The following is a 21,118-nucleotide window of genomic DNA, read 5'->3' on the forward strand; positions in this document are numbered from 1 at the left end:
TGATCTGTCACTCCCAACGGCTTCTTGAAATGCTCAGGGGTTAAATGAAAAATCAAAATGCTTCTGAGCCACTGAGAGAATAAATAAATTAACTAAAATACATTTATTGAATTCACAAGTATCACTGACTGTGAACTACTGCACATAAATACACATTATGCATACGTATGCCCATAGATTTCATACTTCCTTAAAGTAAATATTTAATATAAGCAGGTTACTTCCTGTTCAATAACTGATGCAGCAATGCTTTACACCATATTGTGTCTATCTAAACATTCACTAAAAAAAGCATACTATAAAATAGCTCTTGGAACATGTAAAAGGTCAGCACAGACTTGTTTCCAGTGGCTCAGTATGCAGGACCTCATGGCAGCTCTACCGAGCAGCACCGGCTCATCAGGTAAGTCTCTTCTTTTTCCTCTGAATCTGTGGGATAAATAAAGGATGTCATATATGCCAGGCCATACAAAAATTCTCATGAAATTTGCTATTGGATGATCTTTTGTGGAGCTTTAACATGGGAATATCAATTTAAAAGAACAGGCAACTTTTACATGACATAGCCGGGTTACAGTTTGATAATTACATGTGGGCTACTAGAGATTCATAACTTGTGTTATAAAGTTAAAAGATTTGTCTCATGTATAAAGTATATGTACACGAATGGACAAAAGCACTGGGACTCCTACACTTTACTTTTATGACATCCCATTCTAAATCCATAGGTATTAATATGGAGTTGGTTCACCCTTTGCAGCTGTAATAGCTTCTGCTCTTCTGGGAAAGCTTCTAAAGAATTTTGGAGTTTGTCTGTGGGAACTGTTTCCCATTCATCCAAAAGAGCATTTGTGAGGCCAGACACTGTTGTTGGACGAGAGGGCTTGGCTCGCAATCTCCGCTCTAGTTTATCCCAAAGGTGTTGGATAGGGTTGAGGTCAGGGCTCTGTGCAGGCCAGTCAAGTTCCTACACACCAAACTGGGAAAACCATTTCTTCATGGAGCTGGCTTTATGCAAGGGAGCATTGTCATATTGAAAGAGGAAACACACTGTTGGAGGAACTACTGTCTAAAATTGTATGTTGTAGCGTTAAGATTTCCACAACATGAAAAAAACCCTCCCAAAAGTATTTGGACAGGGGTGTCCCAGTACTTTTGTCTACATAGTGTGTGCATATACATATATATATATATATATATAATTGTTTTGGGTTTTTTTGGAAGACCTTTTTAGTTATGCTCACCCTCTTATTGACCAGTGTCAAGAGATCTGCTCTACTCACTGGCTCCTTTGCCTCCAGCAGCACTGACTCCACCAAGTCTGGGTCATCACTGAGGCATCACAGAGATTCTGAATTTATTTGTGCATTTTTTTCAAGCATACATCAAACCAAACAGGTAACAAGAGGTTTATTAATTACTATGCTGTTATCTAATACCTGCACTCTTATCAAAATAAAATAAAAACACCTACTCGGGCGCAGGGGTCGCAGCAGCAGTGGTCAGGTTGACAGCTGGGGGGCTTATTCCCAGGAGCTGCTCAGCAGTGGTACTAAGACTGTCAATGTCCTGGAGGAGACAAAGTACATTAAAATGCTGAAGGCTGTCAATATGCAAAGGCTAGAAACTAAACACTACTGTATGTCTGCAACTCTGTACCGACAAAGCGTTTCAAATCACATACCCACTGGCTAAGGTTGTCCTGGAAATGAAGATAGGACTGCAGAGTGAGAAGCTCATTGACTCTGTCCTCCACCATTGTCATGTTCTCTTTGATGTTTTCTTCCTGGACTCCACCAGAGGAACCCAATTGGCCGCAGATCACTGAGCTACCACAGCTGATATGAAGCAATATCTTAAGACCTGGTAGAAGGAAATTAGAACAAAAATTATAATCTTTCTACGGGACTGTTTATTTTTTATCTCCCACTGATAGATTAAATCCTTATTGTCTACAATGTAATAAGCTATTTACTATACTTATTCATGTACACTATCACCGATTACTACAACATCATATGACTACAGCTGCAGTTGCTCCACAGCACAGAGCAGATTTACATGAATGAACACAAGCATTTACAGCCTGCTTATACTTCTGTGCATGTACTCTGACCCAGTTGTTATAATTCTACGTTTTGGAAGGTGGGCTTTGATGTTTGTTTGTTTTTTGTTTTTTGCTAACTTGACACACGAATGTGCTAGAGCATAATTTCCCTCACTTTGGTGTATGGTTAAAACCAATTCACAAAGCAACATCAACTGTCTTGTTAACATGGTCTGTGTTGTTTAAATCGTGCAGTCCTCATGCTAGTGCTTTCAGGTGCAATACACATTTTAAATAAGTCCTGTGTTGGGACTAGACATTCACTAAGCACTAAGCACATATCCTTTATACATTTACATATGACAATAAATGGGTCTTCTAGTCCAGGAAAAGCATTTCTAAACTGCATCATACAATTTGCCATGTTTCTGTTGTCCGCATTTAAAAGGATAATGTTATGCAGGGGTGCCCTATGCTGTACCGTCTCTGAGCTGATATAGGAGCTTTTCCATGAACTCAACACGTTGTTGATAAACTGCCAGCTGTTGCTCGGTAGCCTCTTGCTTGATGGAAACTCTCATCAGAAGATCGTGATGCTGCTCCTGCTGCTGCTGCTCCTCAGCCACAAAGATCTCTCTCTCATCGCAAAGCTTTTGGTCCGAGAATTAAGAAGACAGCGTACAACCACAATTACATATACTTTCCTCATTTATCTCACTCCCTGTCTCTCCAACACACACACACACACACACACACACAGAAAATACCAACCTGAGAGATCTGCCTTCCAATGGCCTCTACTTCATTGTTCTGATAGTTGACAAATTTCAGTAAAGTGTAGTTCTGCTCCTCCACTGATGGAAATATTTCACAGCATATTTTGATTGCTGATAAAATGCACAACTTCCTTTAATGTTTAATGGGGACTTACTTTGTATGAAGTTCCTGACCAGCTTGTCAAGGTCACTTTCCTCTGTCTCGCTGAGGATTTTTTTGATAGCATCCTCAAAATCTTCAAGTCCCAATTCCTTAGACTCCAATTGCTGTTTCTCCACTATGGGGACAAATGTGAAACTTAGGTGAACCTCATTCACAACAAGGTCTTTAATGTACTTATTTGTATTAGTCTTGGGCTACAGAACTCCCAAAGGGACTTGTATTAATGAATGTCTCCTCATCCAGTTTATTACAAATCAACTTACTAAAGACATTTATCATTTAAAATGGCATATTGATTCAAAGTTATTAGATAAAGAAAATTAATAAATGTGCCAAAAAGCTTCTGCAGAACTGAAATCACCTACAGTTGTGCTATATAGTAGTAATATTGTAATATAAAATATAAACAATGAATTATATAATTAATAACTATTTATATTTACATATAATTTGTAAATAAAAAAAACATTTTGTCCTCTTTGCCAGGAGTTTGGTTAGTCAAGAAGTAACATCTTTTAAACACAAGGTGTCGCTAGTTTATCTGATTAGAAGTCAACACTTAACTGGCTTAGAGTGACAGTGGTCTGTTGTGGCAAACACTCTCACTCTGATTTAAGAGTGGAAGATCTCAAAATGCCATGGAATACCACAGCAGTAATGATGAAGCACATACTTTTGCTTTATCTTTAAACTGTTGCCAAGAAATGTCCACAACAAACAGAAGAATGCAAGAAACATTTTCAAGTAACTGGCGGTGCACACTACCACACTTTATGGCAACAGCAGGATGACAGAACATTGTACACTCAAATTGCTGAACCAAAAAACTATTAAATAACATTTGGATCCCTTCAAATGCGTGACATGGTTTGATCACTGGATAGCAAGAGCCAAAACTCAATTTGTGTTCAGAGCATGAGATTTATAGTCACCTTGTCTGTGGCCGATGTCCTGGTTTTCACGTGCAATAGCCTTTATGTTTAGGAAAGCCTCAAAGTTGCTGTAATGGGCGATTTCTAATTCCAGGTTGCTCTTTTCTTTGATGTACTGAGTCACATCCTTAGCATTCTGGTCCATCAGCATCCTCTGTTTTTCCTGGATTTTCACACTAGGTGTAGCCAAATATAGACAACAAATTACATTTAAAAAAAGATGATTTATTTTTTATAAAAAAGTGGGTGTATCTTCATGAATCTAAGCTTTTAGCTATGGAAAAAATATTTATAGGAAAAAAGTAAGCAGACACACTAAAGTGTGCCTCAACTGTATGAAGCGCATTTCTTATTTAAAATCAAGGCATTTAATGATGGCCTCCGTTATATTTTAAGGTATTTAAAGAAGGTGGCAATCTCAGCTAGCATGCTCAGCTGAATAAGAGTGCAACCGCATCTTTATATGTACTTTCTCGCTGTCAAAATAAATCCATCTTCCTTCATCTTTCAGTAAAAATATGAATATGCACTCTAATCTAATCTAATTGTGTAGAGCAGGTCACAAGAAATGCAGATAGATTTGGAGTGCTGCAGAAAGGTTTACCTGGCATTGAAGGCTTCCGTGCATTTAGTCATCAGGTTACAAATATCCTTGCGAATTGCATGCAGCTCCTGGATGAAATAACAAAGTTAACTGTCTACAGTTTCAAAATAAATGAATTAAATAAAATAAATGACCCCTTTAGTACCCCTTCACTAACCATGTAGCAGCAGCGGAATGCTAATTCAAGAACAGACTAATGTTAAGTGAACCTACCTTATCTAGCCGAGACTGAACATGGAAGAATTGTTTCTTCTCCACCTGCATTGTCTTCAGCTCCTCCCTCAACTCTCCATTCCTGGTCATCAGCTTACTGAAGCATTTGCGACCCTAGAAAAAAAACATACCTTGGTTAAATAATATTTGTGTTTACTATTTACAGGTGTTACGGTGGAGTAAGACTAACACTAACCCTGTACAGTTTGTTTTCTATTAAGCATGTGGTTTTAAGTAAGTTGCTTTTTTCAGATTTCATACTACGACGTGCATTTCCCCCACCAGCTATCTGTCCTGCCAACTTTCTCTCCCATTTGATAATCTGAAAACAAAGCCAACAAGTAGAGTCAAATGTGGTAAGAAAATCAGAAGGAATTCACTGTATGGGGTATTCTGTTAATTGTCCTTGGAACAACAACCTTCACCTCATCTTTCAAAGATGCCACTTTGGCTTTTTCTGCTTCCAGTTCCTCATCTATTCCAACTCCACAGGCCAACGTGGCAGTGAGGTCTTGAACAACACTAGCATCAGCCCAACGGTTCAAACTACTCTGAGACACTCTGAGACTGCATAAAAGGTCTTCACGTTCATCCTGGAGCCTCTGAATCTCTCGCCTGATCACATAGGGACACAAACACATAGATACACATGAAGTTTAGATAAAACATGTAAAACTTACAGAAGATACAACAAGGTACGCCTCAGGCAAACGTGAAACCAACCAGTACAGATGCCTCTAAAAGCTACATCGTTCTAAATTATTTTTAGTATTAGCTGTTGTTTTTACTTCATATTTTTAGCCTACTACTTAGCATCTACAAGGCACCCTCCAGAGGGATACTTCTGTGTAGAGCCTAAATCTGGCCCAGAATCTTTGTACATGCCTACCCCTTTGATTTAATCTCCCCTCTTGTTCTCCTCTGAAAACTAGTATTATGCACAAATGGCTGTAGCATGTCTCAATGATTATTATATAATTAAATCTGTTACTTTCATATATAATATATTTAGCATGGACTTAAAAAAAATCATCGAATCTCTGTAAAGTGTCTATGGAGTTTGCAAGAACTGGCAAATAGGACGCTACTTACCTGTCCCTGATGATGAGGCCTTGGGTTTTCTCTGTATATGCCCGCATGGATGCCTCTGCCCTGCTATACTGCTGCTGGAGTTTGTTCAGGTCTGTTTCTGCTGCATTAAAAATATGCTGAGTCCCATTTCATAATTACTGTTTAATCACTTATTAACGTTAATGTTACTTGGGACATAGCAGGGAGGCATATTCTATTATTTTTCTTGTGTGGTACCTAACAGTTAGCTAATCAGATTAATTAATCAATTAACGAATGAATTAGATTACTAGCCCTCAAGTAATATGTTTGTAACACAAAAACGCACGTGTGCTGTTGGTTCAGACCTTTTTATATAAAGTCTACATTTCAGAAGGGCAATTAAGGCTAACTGGTTGTGTGGAGTTTGGGAAACACGAAGTGACATGATGTGATAGCAGCAGCTGAATAATAACTTACAATAATCCACAAGTGATTGACTTCTGACAGCAGATGATCTCCGACTCATGTTGAATTGTCTGCCTTGAGACTGAAGAATAAACAAAAGTTAACGTTAAAGCTTTACCAGATTGTTGTTAACTTCGTAAACATGTTGACAGTAACTTAACGTTACTTTCAATTTAGAACTAAGCTAGGTTAACTGGGATACATTTTGATTTTAATTAATGTTAAGCTAACTTTCATTGGTTATTAGCCACTAATTAACTAAAAAATACTATAACGTTAACGTTACTAGCTTTAGTATATTACAACAGGTTAAATACCAAACTAACGTTAGTTAATTTAAGGTTGGCTAATTAACATTAGCCAAACTCGGCTAGCCTACTAACTGAATTAGCGTTAGCATTACTTAGCCTAAAATATTTAATTGATTTCGGTTTACTTAACTATCTGGAAGTAACTAACTAGCTGTCAAAGCTCCAGATAGATAAAAGTTAAGACAAGTTCGAGTGATATAGATGGACACCAATATGTATCAAAACGTGCTTATCCGTAACGTTAACTGTTACGTGCACCTAATAAAACAGTTACAACCGTTAACATAGCTGTTATTTAGAATTCCAAGCCAGAAGCGTTCTGCTGATATGGAGAACTTTGCTGTTTGTTAGCTATATTTCATCATCAGAGACGTAAAATACATCAAATAGAGTAAAAATAATGAAATTAATTATCTGTTGAATATTTTGTAGCTATAATAAATGTGTATCACAAATATGTTAACAAAAAAATAGAAATTAGCACAGGGTAACATTATTGTTCTTATGACTATCAGTGCTCAAGATGGCTTCAGATAGCAAATCAAGGTATTTTCTCTTTACTGGAAGCAATTAAAAATGTCAAGAATGGTCTTAATCTGTAATAGGAAACAATCCTGGTAAAAATTAACATTTCTTGCTATAGGAAATAGCCCCCTTAGGGACTGGATTGCCGGTCTAAACTTGTTATATACATGTTCTAAACTTGCTAAGGCAAATGATGCCTGCAGGTATCTTTCCATAAACAGCTGCTGCACATTGTTTTTGCCATCTTTATGTTTTTCCCCCCTGTTTCTTATCAGTTTTATTGTAATAAAATCTGAACAAGTTGTTAAAACTAAACAGGTAAGTACTGTACACACAGTCTTAAATGACTCATATTGCATCACACTCGTGTAAACCAACCCAGCTATTTTATCAGGAAATTACACTCCATCGTGAAGGGAGGTGTCCCTCTTAATAACCCTCTGAACACGATAATGTCAACAACAGAACACCATTCCTTGACCTTACAATGCATCCAAGATGACTAATTCTGGAGTGTGTCCATACACCCAGATGGATAACATTGGACTGACACAGTTTTAAGACTATTATGGCAAGAAGTTGTAGAGAAAACTGAAGAAATTACGAAATTATTGAATCACACAAAAACTTTGTCCTGGTGCCAGGACAGGATTACAGCAGTTGAGAGAATTGGCACTCCTTCGGGCAAAGCTTCATTATCCATTCGATGTAATCTGCATTTGTTATGTCTCTTTGACATGTTCTATATCACGAAAAGTGCCTTAAGATACCTACCGTCTTCTGATTTGGCACTTTATCAATAAAGCAGTATTGCATGATAATTCTTTAAAAGTTTTTAAGCAAACAAGATGTTTCTGACTGAAACTGAAACAACAATGTTAACCTCTCTTATTCTGTCTCCATGAAGATGATTGGTCCTCACAAGAACAGGTTGGACACACACACATATACACACAAAATTCCAGATAGACTGGCGACGTGCTCCTGGAGACAAGTTTGCAAACTGAGTCAGCAGCTGTATTTTGAATGACTCAACCAGTCCACCACAGAGTCCTTTCGTTTCTCAGAGCCCTGCCCTCAACCCTCCCTCACACACAAGCACGCACTGCCTACGTTTACGTGAGGCCTTACCTCATCACAGCATCACTTCCTCCCACTTTACTGGGAAATGTCTGCAAATAGCCAGTAGCAATATGGAAGTATTTACCAAGGAGGTAAATCAGCTCCATATTCAACATTAATGGAAAAGTTATGTAAATGTTTTCCATTTTATTTTATCAGTTAACTCTGTTTCTTCTCTGTCTTTCATTTGACTTTTTTTCTTGAAGCTCTGTTTTTTCCAATAATGATAAAGACGATGATTACATGCTGTGAAGAGTGATATGGTGCCTTTTCTGCTGAGCTAATAATCCTAGATCCTCCGAGTCATTTACTGTATGAATCAGTCATGTTGCCAGGAAGAGACTCCTACTTGAATTTTTTCAGACTCTAACTATTTTTATGCACTAATGAACTAATGTCTGAGGGCTGTTATTTTGCCACACTGCGTTTTTTCTCTGTTACAAGGCAGAGGCATCTGTGAACAAGGAAGTGGAGGAGGAAAGCAAGGAGGGGAACAGTAAAGTGTAAAACATGATGCAGTCTGGTGCTGTTGGTGACTCAACAGGAAGTGATGGTGCGGGAGTAAGTAAGGTGAGAGAAAGAAAGGGAGAAGGGTGGGAGTGATAGGAGAGATAAAGTAAGGAAAAAAGCAAGATTGTCATGCCTCAGGACCCTGAGCTATGTGATGGTAGAAGACATAGTGATGATGAGAGATGATTTTATGAGGAAATGTGGAGGCCGTGAAAAGACAGATGGCCCCAATACCCACATACCCACCCACCCACACCCAGTCACCACTTTGCACAATAGAGTCATGACGTGTACACACACACACACACACACACAAAGTAAATAATCAGCGGTTGGACAACAATATTACCTAACTTGACTATCTTCCGTTGCCTTCTTGAAATGTGACCCTGTATGTACTGTGGTGATTCAAAAAGACTTTGACCTCAGAACAATTTGTGAACAGTGCAAAGACAAGCAAATATTGACATTGTCTTCCCGTCACATCCGTTTAGCCAAAATGAAAAACACTCAGTATGTCCATGTCCTGGTGAGCAATCTTGTGTTAGTGCCAACAAATAATAATTTTTACTCTGATGTTATGGTGATTTATGCAGACAGTTTCTATTGAGGAGCGACATGATATAAAGTCAAATCCATTGCACATAAACAGTTTTTGGGGATTAAAGTGCAAAGCCTGTTTCCTCACTCATTTCAACTGAAACTCTTAATGAACCGGGATCAGCTTCACGTGGTTGCGGAAGGCCACCCGCTGGGCCTGCAGACCCTCTGCCCACATTGAGGCCTGAAATCCACTGGTAGGGAAGCTGCCCGGGCCTCCTGTGCTGCATCCTGGGCAAAGAATCGCTCTTTTCATGCTCGGCCATTCATTGAAACTATCACCATGAAATCAGATGTGACACGGTTTAAATCACTTTAATCCTTGCCACTTCCTCAATCATTTCTTTGCGCGCTGACTTTCTCTGTTGGTACCGTGGGAAAAAAAGTATCTAGTTTCTTGCACCACGGCACTTAAAGCTGTTATTGTAGCTATATTTATATTTATATTTGTTCACAGGACACATTAGCAGCATGTAATGCCATTTGTGTAATTTAAAAGAATGAATATAGCATCAGAATAGTTTTCATAGTCTTTTCTTTTGGTCCTCAGTGCAGTTCCTGAGCTACCCAGCAATCAAAGGCAGCACAAACATCATTCTTCAGCCCACCCTCCTCTTCCTCCCGGTGGCTGTTGGCTCTTTGATAACTGAGCTGTCTCCTCACAGGATGAGGTCAAAGGCCGTGGTGCGAAGCCCACTCAGACATTTGAGGAGCCCGATTCCTTCCCGACGCCTCCAACTTGTCAGACCCAACCGCAAATCCATTAAATTAAGAAAGATTAAACGAAGGGTGTGTTTTTCAAATCACGCATAACGTCTGAATGAATGGCACTGATTCAGAACTTTTGTGAACTTCTTTATCCCTTATTTATAAAACAAATTCATGAGAAAGAAAAAAATACATATATGTGTGTATGTATACTCTCTGTTTGACAGTCTACTTTAAAATAAAAATGTCAAACATGACTGTTCCACGTCAGGCTTAAGGAAGTGGTGGGTGGTAACAATAAACTAGACCTACGAATTTCATAAGAATTTTCTCTGGTTTTTCACAATTACTGCAACTTCAATCCAGACTTGACTGATGGTGCCCCTTGTTTCAGCTCTGGTACCCTACTACAGAGTTTACTCATTTACTCAAAAACTTGATGATTAAATGGATAGTAAATTTTAACTTCTTACACACATAGCAGTTGCAGCTTAGGCATTTTCACATAATCATCTATTTTATATCTAATAAACGTAGCTGTGATACAAGTATTTTTTATTTGTTACAGCTTTTAACATTGATTCACAGGAATGACAGCATTCCGATTACAAGGAATGTGAAACTCAAACAGAAGATAGGTCGACCGTGACTTTGAAAACAGCAGCAGGCTTGTCTGTCGGCAGTCAGTAACGGGGCTCTAATTACTATTACATGTTTGTACACAGCTGGTTCCTCTATAAGAGAACTCCCTGTGTCACCATGTCAGCACATCATCCTACACAAATGTATTTACCATAGAACACGTATGTTAACACCTACCTATTTCATTTCCTATTCCAGCTCGAGACATTGTTAAATGAGTGGTGGGCAGACATTTATCTTCTGAGATATGTCTCATTTCAGGGGTTATCTGCTGTTCACAGCATTTATTGGAGAGATGTGAAACAGATCTGCTCTACCAATTCGGTTTTCTATTTAAGGAATTATTGCAGCTGTTTTTATTATCGACTATTGATTACTTCTTTAACCTCAGTGTTTCTTGTCTTTTGTCAAATTGAGTTATTAAAAAAATCATAAATCAAAGGCCTTGATTTGGGTCCAGCTTTGGTAGCTTATATTTTGCAGCAACATGAGAGGACTTTCTTCAGAGCAATCCATCATCTTTGAAAAAAAGCACGGGGAGGGAGTAGGGGGTTACAGATGTGGGAGGTGGACTTCTGACTGCACTGACAGCTGTCAGGGACAGAGGTCTCTCAGAGCAGGAAATGACTTGACCTCCCCTGTGGGAGACTGGCCCACCCCGACAACAACCCCCACAGCTTTGAGCATCCTGGGTCGCCACAAGCGCCCACAGAGGGTGGCGGATAAACAGCAGAGCGACACAAAAATTTTTTAATTTGGATTGTGCCGTGTCACCTCCACACAACAAAACAGAACAAATTACAAGACTAAGGCCTTTAAAGGGATTGCAAACGTTTCAAAATCAAGACGTGAGCTGTACCGTTACTCTTCAAAAACGAAGCCTTGTGCAGCGTGACGACTGACACCAGTTTTAACCTCTTTGTGTCACACTGGAATCACATGCTCCCAAATACTTCATTGCACAACAGAAAGTTGATCAAACAGCTCATTAAGTATGAGTATTCCTATAAGCAAACAAATGACTTTGGTGGAAGAGGGACAGTCGATTGCAGCAATAGAGGCACATTACATCTTTCTTTTGTGGGTTTATGATTTACAGTAAGCATATAGGTATAAGACACTCCTTAATCCATATATGACCGTGGAGGGATTTTATTAGAGTATTACAACAGTGGAACAATTGAACAATAGGACAAAAGGAAGAGAGGTCACAGGGTCATTTGGCAAGTCTTTGATGAGGTAGTAATTTTATTCAGCACTTAACAATATTAAAAGTGTTTGTTTGCCTGAGGATTTATTTGGATTGTTATCGCAGTAAAAAGACAATTTGGCTGACTCTGTGGTAAAACCAAGAACAGCCTGCACTCACTTCCCTGTTATTTTCTACTAAATGGCCTCCTGTATTGTCCTTCTGCCTCTCTTGGCGTGGGGGAAGACAAACACAGACATTGAACTCCTATGTGACATGCAGGCTTCAAAACAAGTCCTCGTCCACCATGACTGGGCTGCCAGTCTCATACTTGTTCCTCTCTATCAGTCGTATATTGTACTCACTCCAAACGCCACCCACACGCTCTGACTCCCACTCAGGTCAGACCAAAATTGCTTACTGCCTATGAAGGGCAATTTCCCATAGACTCATTACACAAGGCAGATAAAATGATTCTAATTGTGGAGGTCTCTGGGCATTGTTGCTATTTTACCTTCAGAGCTTTGTGAAGGGGAAACAAAAAATGGACATATGGCTTTCTGATTTATGAACATTCAATAAATTATCTCGGAATAAATGAAATGCTAAGAGCGCTCAATAGTATTGAGCAAACACATTTTTGAGTTAAACCCTTGAAGTAGGCTAGTCCCATGTCTATCATCCACTGGCAGTGAGGACACACATTTAGTGGCAGATGATAGCTGCACCTGGAGTGAGTTTCTGTGTGAATATGGGCTTATTTGACCTATATGTTTTTAACTGAATATCTACCAGGCTGATAACTTCTCTGGTTAACAGTGGCGGTTTAAGTACTGAAATCCTTTACTCCATTACGGACAAGTATCAAGAACAATGCATCATATTGAATGAGACTATGCCTTCGCCTATACGTTTTCAATGTAAAATTTTAATCTGGATAGTAATTGACTTGTTGTCGGTGAATAGGCTAGTAGTGGATTAAAAAATACATAGCCTAAAGTAGGCTATTTAAGGTATAAAAACACACACATGTTGGCTAATTATGTCCCACCACTGTTGCTTTATAATCCATACGCTACTTTTCCTAATGTTGTTTAGTATTTCTAATGGTTTTAGGGGGATTTTTTCCCCTTTAAGACGGACTTGGGTGGAGTTACAGTAACGTGCTCGGGGTGTTGGATGCATTTATAAGGAGATGTGGAAAACCGCGTCACCATGACAAAATGAGTTTCACCTCCCAGTATTGTTGACAGAGGAGGCATGTTGCACATGGTTAAGTATTGGCTGAGAGACTAGTGGCTCCTACTCTACGGTACAACAGATTTTCTCAAATTGAAAAGGTCCACCGACCCCGGCTTTACTTGATGGACTAGGCTTCTCTGGATTTTCATGGTAAGACTTCCTTCCATGTAGCTATGAAAATAATACATTATTTGATGAAAACTGGGCTTTAAATCCGCTTTAACTGAGCGAACAGGAGCAGTGTTATATTTGATGTGAACGGGAGAGCCAGCTTATTTTAAACCATAGCCTATTTGCTGATGTTCCTCGTGAGGAACTTAACCTTAAAGGCAAAAAGAACCGGGAGACGCGGCCGTCGGTCCAAATTATAGGATCTTTTGTTGTTTCTTTGAGAAGACCCTTTAGTTGAGCTGTGTGTGGACTGATTCTGCTCCTCTGTCAGGTTTATTTGTCTGTTAGCAGCGGGACAGACCGCTCTCCTGGCCAGCCGCAGGGTTTCCTCATGTCGGGATGGGTGAGTCCGGGACTGCTCAGCCAGTCCCCGGTCCGCCGCTAGTGGACGCTGAAGAGCGAGTCAGCCAGCAGTCGGTGCCAGAATAGTTCAATTCGTGTGTGGAGTTTGGTCCAATTTAATATAAATAAAATTTATATTATAAATTTAAATTGATAGCATAGGTAAACTAACATTTAAATAAAAAAAAAAATAGGCATTTGTTGAGCATGGTTAACAGTATTGCATTTGACTATAGTAGGGTTAACCTATTTAGTATGGATTTGTTGCTTCACAAGATTGTTGCCTATACTACATTCATGAATGGTTAAATAAATATTGTCACTTCGCTTACTAAGCTGCATATAGATTTGCTAGAGGAAATCAAATTTTGGATTGCTGTAAACCTTATAAATTTTTTTTTTACTTTGACTTTAGGCATAGTATAATTAACAAATTATGTGATTAAGTAATTTATTTAATTTAAAACATAACTGAGACACTTATTTCCAGACTATAGCAGTCACTCACTAACAAATTTCTAACGGACTCCTGGGTAACTTCCACACCTGTGTCTGTGAGCAAACGAGAATCAGTTCAGCTGTAATTTTTTTCTATTCTACTACCAACACCTAGTGAATCAGCTTCAATAAACATATATGGTTCTCAATAGTTTAAATGATTCATAGCATTTCAAACTGCATGATTATTATTGAGTAAACTACTGTTCATGAATAAAATGAGCCAATCCCAGAGACTAATGATTCACCAGTATCTGCCCCACAGTGAGGAGGATTTAATCCACATTTAAAGGTTTAGATTCAAAGGTTTTATTTTTCACATGATGATACAGTACTTTTACCTGTGAAATGTAGGGTGGCATAATCTCGAAGATATGCTAGTGTGCACATAAAGAATAATAATTAGAATGAGAGTAAAAATCTAAAAAATCTAAAAAAAATAAATAGTATAAAAATGTAAAGATAAAAAATGATCAAATACTAATGTGAGTATTGGCCTGGATTAGCGGTGCAAATTTTCCCAGTATCTAAACATGTGAATAAGAAAATTAAATTCCCTGATAGTACTAACTTTATTAGAGATATAATGTTTTGGTCATGACCTAAAATATAAAAATATAAAATGTACTTATGTCACAGGTGTAAGGGAAACTATACAAATTTGTAGATGCTTGAAAGATTAAGGATCAATATTTTTGCAAATGATAAAGAGAACTAAAGCTGCATTTTATTTTTTTGTGAGATGTCTGCTTTGCAATAACAGCATCTGGTAAGATTTCCCTGCTAAGCTCTGAGTGTTACTTGGCCACTAGAGTGTACAGGAAGTTGTAAGTAGGTGATATAAAGCAGATACTTTTACTGCACCATTAATAAATCATCTGTAAAGGGACAGTGAATGGCTTACTGCTTAAAAAAAGTAAGGAAGAAACAACCAAGGACAACACATCAAGGCTCCTGTATGAGATAAACAAACTGTTTTTTAGCCTCTGGCTTGTTCCTCCAACACTGCCAGTACGAACAGTTCTCCTGCAGGGGAATTGTGCCACAGGCTCATACCTTGGCCATGTCTGCTTGTCTCCATGGCGTATCTTCAGTCTTGACCTCATGGGAGAGTTCACTTGTATTTTCAGGCTTGCTTCACTGCGCTCCAAAGTGACACAAAGGCCCATTCATGCCCGAGAGTGGCTCCATTCATGGGCACTGAGTACTTGCTGGTAGAATTCATAATTGTTCGGCGTCTTCCATCTCCGAGGCTTACTGGCGGAAATGACGCCACAGTGGGTTGTTTTAAGGATGACATAAATATTCAAATAGACGCATGGGTCACTGTTTTGTTTGTGGTGGTTTTGTTGTTGCATTATGCATGCTCTGCATTGTTTGCTTCCTACACCGGCTGTAGACCTGTAGTGATATGAAACAAAGCAGGACTTTGAAGAATTCTGAAGAATAAGATTGCAGTGTGATAGTAAGATTAAGACCTTGCGCTGGCCTCCGGACGAGTAGGAGTGGAGTGGGTTACTAATTAGTGGTTCAGGTGAAGCATACCTCAGTTCTTTACAAAGTAAAGTAGTTCATTTGACTTTTTGAAGAAAAAAAAATGTTTTTTAAGTTTGGCACATTTAAGTTTGAAGAATATGTTTTTGTTATTTTTTTAAAATTAGTTTCCCAGTAAAGTTTAACTGGTACTTTCTGATCGTGAAGCTAAGTGAAGACATTACTTTATTTGCCTCCTACATGACAGAGTCAGGACCGCGAAGTACTGAGCAGCATCCCTGCTGTAAGCTGAAAGGGAATAAGTACTTTGATTGTGGACTTGTTGAGGGCAGAGACCTGCCGACAAACTCCTTCAGTTGTCAAATGGTCTGTTTAATCCAACCTCTGACCTTCCACCTTGTGAGTAAAGCCGATATTTTATTGCCCAATAAGGAAGAAAATGTAATTATTGTTCTGCAATTTATCAAACACCTGTTGAATAAGCATAACGTAAACATGCAGAAATGCTTCGACTGCTTCCCCCACAGTAAACTTACTGTCCCCTCTTAATCCACATGTTATATAAGATCATGTTAATATATTATCGGTTATCATATCTGTATCAGCCAGAACAAACACATATGGGTTATCTTTATCTGCCCTGAAACTATATCAGTGCATCTCTAAGGATGACCCAGAATGCATGTGTTCATCTCCATGCAGTAGTGATATCAGTTAGTATTCATGTCATTATCAGGAGGCAGGAAGCAGCTGTCATATATGTAGTTAAATGTTAGAATGGGAAGCATCTGAATCAAGTGACGTGGAGCCACTTGTGTGTATATAAGCATATACAATCAACTATGCCTTTCTTGTACTCATTAGCTTTTAAAGCATATTTTACGCAATACCTAAGATCCGTTTTCCATCATTTTCCGTCATGCTGCTAGACTGTAGAACACTTATAATACAATACAGACATGTAATCATTTCCTGCCTTTAAATTTATATTATTATTTAATAAATTAAATATTTTATGATCCGTATTTGGTGTGCCGAATGTCAAACCACTGAGACAGTGGTTTGACATTCAGCATGACAGGATTGCTGAACAATTAGCCCCTGTTATAAGGGCGGATACTGCAGGGTTTCATGGTCACAGAGAGGAAGGAGGGCGAGAAGTGCTCCTGCCCTCCCACAACTGACCCAGAGGTTGTGCAATAGCCCGCTCATCGGACAAATGGCTTTAAGCTGGAACCACAAAGAGATACACATCATGGCAGTGTAGTCATGGCATGTAATGATAGTTGTGCTGTATAGTAATAATATGAATAATTTAATCTATAGGTGATGTATGTGTTTGTGTTTTAAGTCTCTAGAGTATCTGTTCTGACCCTTGGTGCATGCAACTGGGTGTGCTGGATGGGGTTGTCTTCCAGATTCACACTGTCCACTTTTCCACTCTGACAAAGGTGTGACTGGAACAAATTAAAGAACTGATGTAATGCAAAAGTCAAATGTGAAATGTGGCATTTTTGACACAGCTACTAAAACAAGGTGTGAATTTAAAAGATGCACCGTTACTCAGGATGTTTTCTGTTTGTCTTCCAATAGCTTACTACTGGCTAGAATGAAGCCGTGATGGGTTTGATGGGGCTGACTTGTGTTGGGGCTTTAGACCGATACCAAACACACCTTCATGCTTTTTAAGAACACAATTTCTGCCGTGACATGGCCGGGAGTCAGAATAACTACTGGGGACAGCATGACCTAAACAGGTACGCAAACACCACTCAAAACCAGAACAAACACCAGAAACAAAATGTAAACAAGAATCACTTATCACTATGAGTGTGACATTACAAAAACTACTTTAAGTTTCATCACACAATATCAGGAGTATAATTCTGGGACAATCCATATTAAATACTTGGCACAGTACTTTTGTTATGTTGTCATGTTGTCATGTTGTCATGTTTGACATGTAAACAGACAGAAAAGATGAACACCTGCAGTTGCAGAGTTAATTAAATAACGTGTCTGTGATCAAAATCCCTCAAATTCTGTCATAATTTCAGTTTTATTTAAATTTGCCTTTACAATCTGTAGAACATATGACGTCCTTTTCCTTTGGACCCTTGACATTGGATAAGGAAAGACTGAGAAGAAAACTTTGAATGGGAAAAAAGGGAAAAATCAGTCCCGTTTTGAAACCTTTAAAATGATAACATTGACAGAACAATCATCAAAGCTCCATAAAGACAGCAACAAACAAGAAGGATATGGCTCTAAGAAGACGTCAAGCAGCTTATAATGCTGTTACATAATGTAAATACAGAAAGGAGAGCAGAGCATATGTTCTGTTAAAGCATATGGCATGCTCTTTATTTCACATATAATGAATTACTCATGACAGGTTATGTGCAGGAATGATTTACATTCGCACACATCTCTGTATGGATGTCTCAACCTCTCTTGCTTTGCAGAGCGTGCTTTGGCCTGAGTGCTGGCATGGAACACAACCCGACGGAGCTTCAACAACAGCAAATGGCCAAGGAATTTAACTGTGAGTGTTTTAGATATTGTTTTTACATTTAAGTAATAATAAAATTATTTTTAGGACAAAGAAAAGTACAAATTGAAAAGTGTCTACAACTAGCACTGGTTCACTTAACTTGGATGCATGTGACACGTGACAAGTTAATATTGCTTATAAATATTACGTTATTAACATTAATCTGTAATTACTGATAATTGTTATACCTTGAGATAGAAGGGAACATGTGCTCAAAACACAAAGTGCACACGGTTATGAATATCTGTGAAATTAAATATAAATAAACAAAACAAAACACATTTTTCTATGCTAAGTCATTAATTTTCTTAAAGTTGTCATCATTTTTGAATTGGGTTAAGTAATACAGTCTGCCATTATAAATCTATACCCTTAAGTTCGTCTTAGCTCGACAGACGTTGAGTTTAAACCCTGTTTGACTGATAAAACAGCATGCAGACAGGGTTTAGGTGAGTTTGTCATCACTGGACTGAGCTGTGTAGCAGAGAGAGTGAGTGAAGGAGGAGGGGAAGCTATTGCTCCCTGGTCACCAGCTGTTCCTGCAGTCTGGGGCACGTCGGATGTTTCCACAGAGAAGGTTATGGGAAGCTCCGTGAAGATTATAGGCTGCCCCGTAGATAATGCCGATTCCTGTGTTAATCAGGGTGTTGTGGCTGATGTTTGACGAAGAGGGTGATAGGTTAAGCGGTTGTTTTCAACATGTTTTTACTCCCGTTTCCTGTACGGTACCTTCAGCAAAACAGGAGTCTTTTTCTAAGTAGAGTGGGCAGCCCATTCCCCCTGGTATTTTTTCCCTCCTACACCATCACTACACTTGCGTTAAGAGTTTGTTTTTTCTCATGGCAAGTTGTTTTCCATGTTTCTTCCCCTGAGAATTGTTTCTGCACTGAAGGAAGCAACAGTGATAGCAAAACCTTTGTACAACAAAGCAGTGATATCTTGGTGTAAAGTACAATTTAGCAATTCTTGAAGACAGTTATTTAATACATGATTATTTTCAGCTTTCCCAGGCAGCATCTCCCTCTCCCAGCCTCCTTTCTACTCTGATACCTCCCGCCTAACGTGTGATAACATACTGCAGCACCATGAGGGAGACCAGGTGGTCCCTTCTTCCCAGAGACAAACCGTGTTTGGGAGCCACCAGAGAGAAGCCAAACCCTTGCCGCCTCTGCCTGACCATGAGGAGCTCATGTCTGATGAGGCAGCCGATAGCGAGGTGGAGTTTTTTACCAGTGACCGACGTCGCCTTTTGCCCAAAAGCTGCCCCAAGGCCATGTGCAGGGGCACGAACAGAGACTGTGGGCAAGTTAATTACGCCTACCAGGAGAGCTTGTTGCCGGCTGGTGGTGCTGGGATTGGCTCAATGGCTTTCTCATGGCCAGGCAGAGAGGACAGACCAACAGGGAGGTGGGTTTGGAGCCAACATCTGGGCATCAGCTCTCCAGAAGGAAGAGAAGACCACCCACATGTGGTGTCAGCAGGGGATTCGTTGTGTAGCAAACAGCCAGACCAACACCAATCACCCAGACTCCGGTTTTCCTGTTCAGGCCCTGCTTCTCTGCCTCTACACAGCAGCACCACAACCTGCCCCACTGACAAGCCACAAATCCCTCCTCGTATCCCCATCCCGCCAAAACCTCCTGCTCTCTTAAGGACTGTGACCCCCAACGAGGAAGACAAGCCTCCCAAAATTCCACCAAGGGTCCCCTTAGTCCCACCCTGCCCACCACGTACCCCAAGCCCCAAAAGCCTTCCAATTTATATCAATGGTGTGATGCCTGCCACACAGAGTTTTGCTGCTAACCCAAAATATGTGAGCAAGGCATTACAGGGGCAGCAGAGTGAAAGGGCGCCACCTGCAGCTCCATTATCTCCCTGCATTGTTCCCATTTTGAAGGATGGCAGACAGGCCAGCGCTACGCACTACATCCTCCTGCCACCTGACCGACCAGCGTACTCGGACAGACGAGGAAGACTCCTGAGTGAACCGGCCAGGACAGGAAACGGCAGCGTCTGGCAGAACACATAGAAACCCTAGCTTATGTCACTGTCTGACACTTGACGAGTACAAAACTGTGACATATAAATCATAAATAACCATGTGATACACTATTGTATATAGTGCGTCGTATAGGTGTTCTTTTTAATGACTGATGTATTTCAAGGTCACTTATGTCAAACAACACTGAGGTTTTTGTCAATTTTTAACTGAACTTTTTAACTGGTCAGTATTTTGCCGACGTCCCCTGAAGTTCATCCTGGAAAACATTCCAGCATTTTCACTAATAGTGGAGACTTTTTTACCTCTTATAACCATTTTTCTCACAGGGAAAATGTCTCATTGCTCATTGATTGTTAAGTCTGACAGTCATATGCTCATATCACTTAAACAACCTGAGCTACTACTATATTTTTTTTTCGTGAGCAAATAATTACTGTATGTACAAGCTGGGCTTGTACCAAACTGTTCATTCCGTGTGTGTGTTTTTTATGACATTGCTGCTTGAAATCTTAAGTATAATGTATTGATAGATTTAATGTTTTACCGAATCATTCTCACATTAAGATTTATGATAAATTTAGCAATAAGGGTAAAATAAGAATGACACAACAAAACATTAACATGGTTTGTGCATGCCTTTTGCAGCTATCACTAGCAGAAAGCTGATCACTTTATTTTAAAGTTACACCTAGCTACATCCTACCTACACAACACTAAACGACCGCATTTCAAGCATTCACCCTTGCATCATATTATATGCTCATGTGCACACTTTAATTAAGTTTAATTTATTTTATTTTAAGGAAAATTCTGTGAGCCGAATACAAACAAAAGTGCAGCATTTACATATGAAGAACAGTAGTCAACAATTCATTAATGTCTTGTGATGCTGTTAAAGGTTTTCCATCAGAAGTGTTTATATGCACAATTATGGTCACTTGACAAACTATGTATA

General features: G+C 39.3%; 2 protein-coding genes and 1 long non-coding RNA gene across 10 annotated transcripts; 2 read left to right on the plus strand and 1 right to left on the minus strand.

The window, feature by feature from the left end:
- Positions 1–84: 84 nt before the first annotated feature.
- On the minus strand, positions 85–8,144 carry LOC119905666 (coiled-coil domain-containing protein 114-like). Of its 7 annotated transcripts, none has more exons than XM_038722898.1 (15): positions 7,973–8,107; positions 6,266–6,335; positions 5,828–5,927; positions 5,161–5,350; positions 4,932–5,057; positions 4,736–4,849; positions 4,523–4,590; positions 3,919–4,094; positions 2,979–3,101; positions 2,819–2,901; positions 2,529–2,697; positions 1,685–1,863; positions 1,475–1,569; positions 1,245–1,332; positions 85–429 (listed from the first exon to the last, which is right to left on the minus strand). In XM_038722898.1, the coding sequence occupies exons 2-15, from the start codon at positions 6,312–6,314 to the stop codon at positions 400–402; spliced, it is 1,590 nt and encodes a 529-aa protein (XP_038578826.1). In that variant the 5' UTR covers positions 6,315–6,335; positions 7,973–8,107; the 3' UTR covers positions 85–399. The 7 variants fall into 7 exon arrangements, with proteins under 7 accessions (XP_038578826.1, XP_038578830.1, XP_038578828.1 ...); XM_038722902.1 differs by having other exon boundaries at positions 5,828–5,924; positions 7,973–8,043; XM_038722900.1 differs by lacking the exon at positions 7,973–8,107 and adding an exon at positions 6,695–7,958.
- Positions 8,145–8,241: 97 nt separating this feature from the next.
- On the plus strand, positions 8,242–10,104 carry LOC119905673. Its single transcript, XR_005444867.1, has 3 exons — positions 8,242–8,303; positions 8,656–8,781; positions 9,872–10,104. It is a non-coding gene; the product is annotated as an uncharacterized LOC119905673 (long non-coding RNA).
- A 2,964-nt stretch (positions 10,105–13,068) lies between these two features.
- On the plus strand, positions 13,069–20,837 carry LOC119905676 (ERBB receptor feedback inhibitor 1). Of its 2 annotated transcripts, XM_038722921.1 has the most exons (5): positions 13,069–13,252; positions 16,959–17,058; positions 17,201–17,364; positions 18,073–18,152; positions 19,163–20,837. In XM_038722921.1, the coding sequence occupies exons 3-5, from the start codon at positions 17,318–17,320 to the stop codon at positions 20,188–20,190; spliced, it is 1,155 nt and encodes a 384-aa protein (XP_038578849.1). In that variant the 5' UTR covers positions 13,069–13,252; positions 16,959–17,058; positions 17,201–17,317; the 3' UTR covers positions 20,191–20,837. The 2 variants fall into 2 exon arrangements, with proteins under 2 accessions (XP_038578849.1, XP_038578848.1); XM_038722920.1 differs by lacking the exon at positions 16,959–17,058.
- Positions 20,838–21,118: the final 281 nt, after the last annotated feature.

This window comes from Micropterus salmoides, unplaced genomic scaffold (assembly GCF_014851395.1).
Source record: "Micropterus salmoides isolate LMB-PRFRI ecotype aquatic unplaced genomic scaffold, ASM1485139v1 Ms_hic_scaffold_16, whole genome shotgun sequence".
Lineage (NCBI taxonomy): Eukaryota > Metazoa > Chordata > Actinopteri > Centrarchiformes > Centrarchidae > Micropterus > Micropterus salmoides.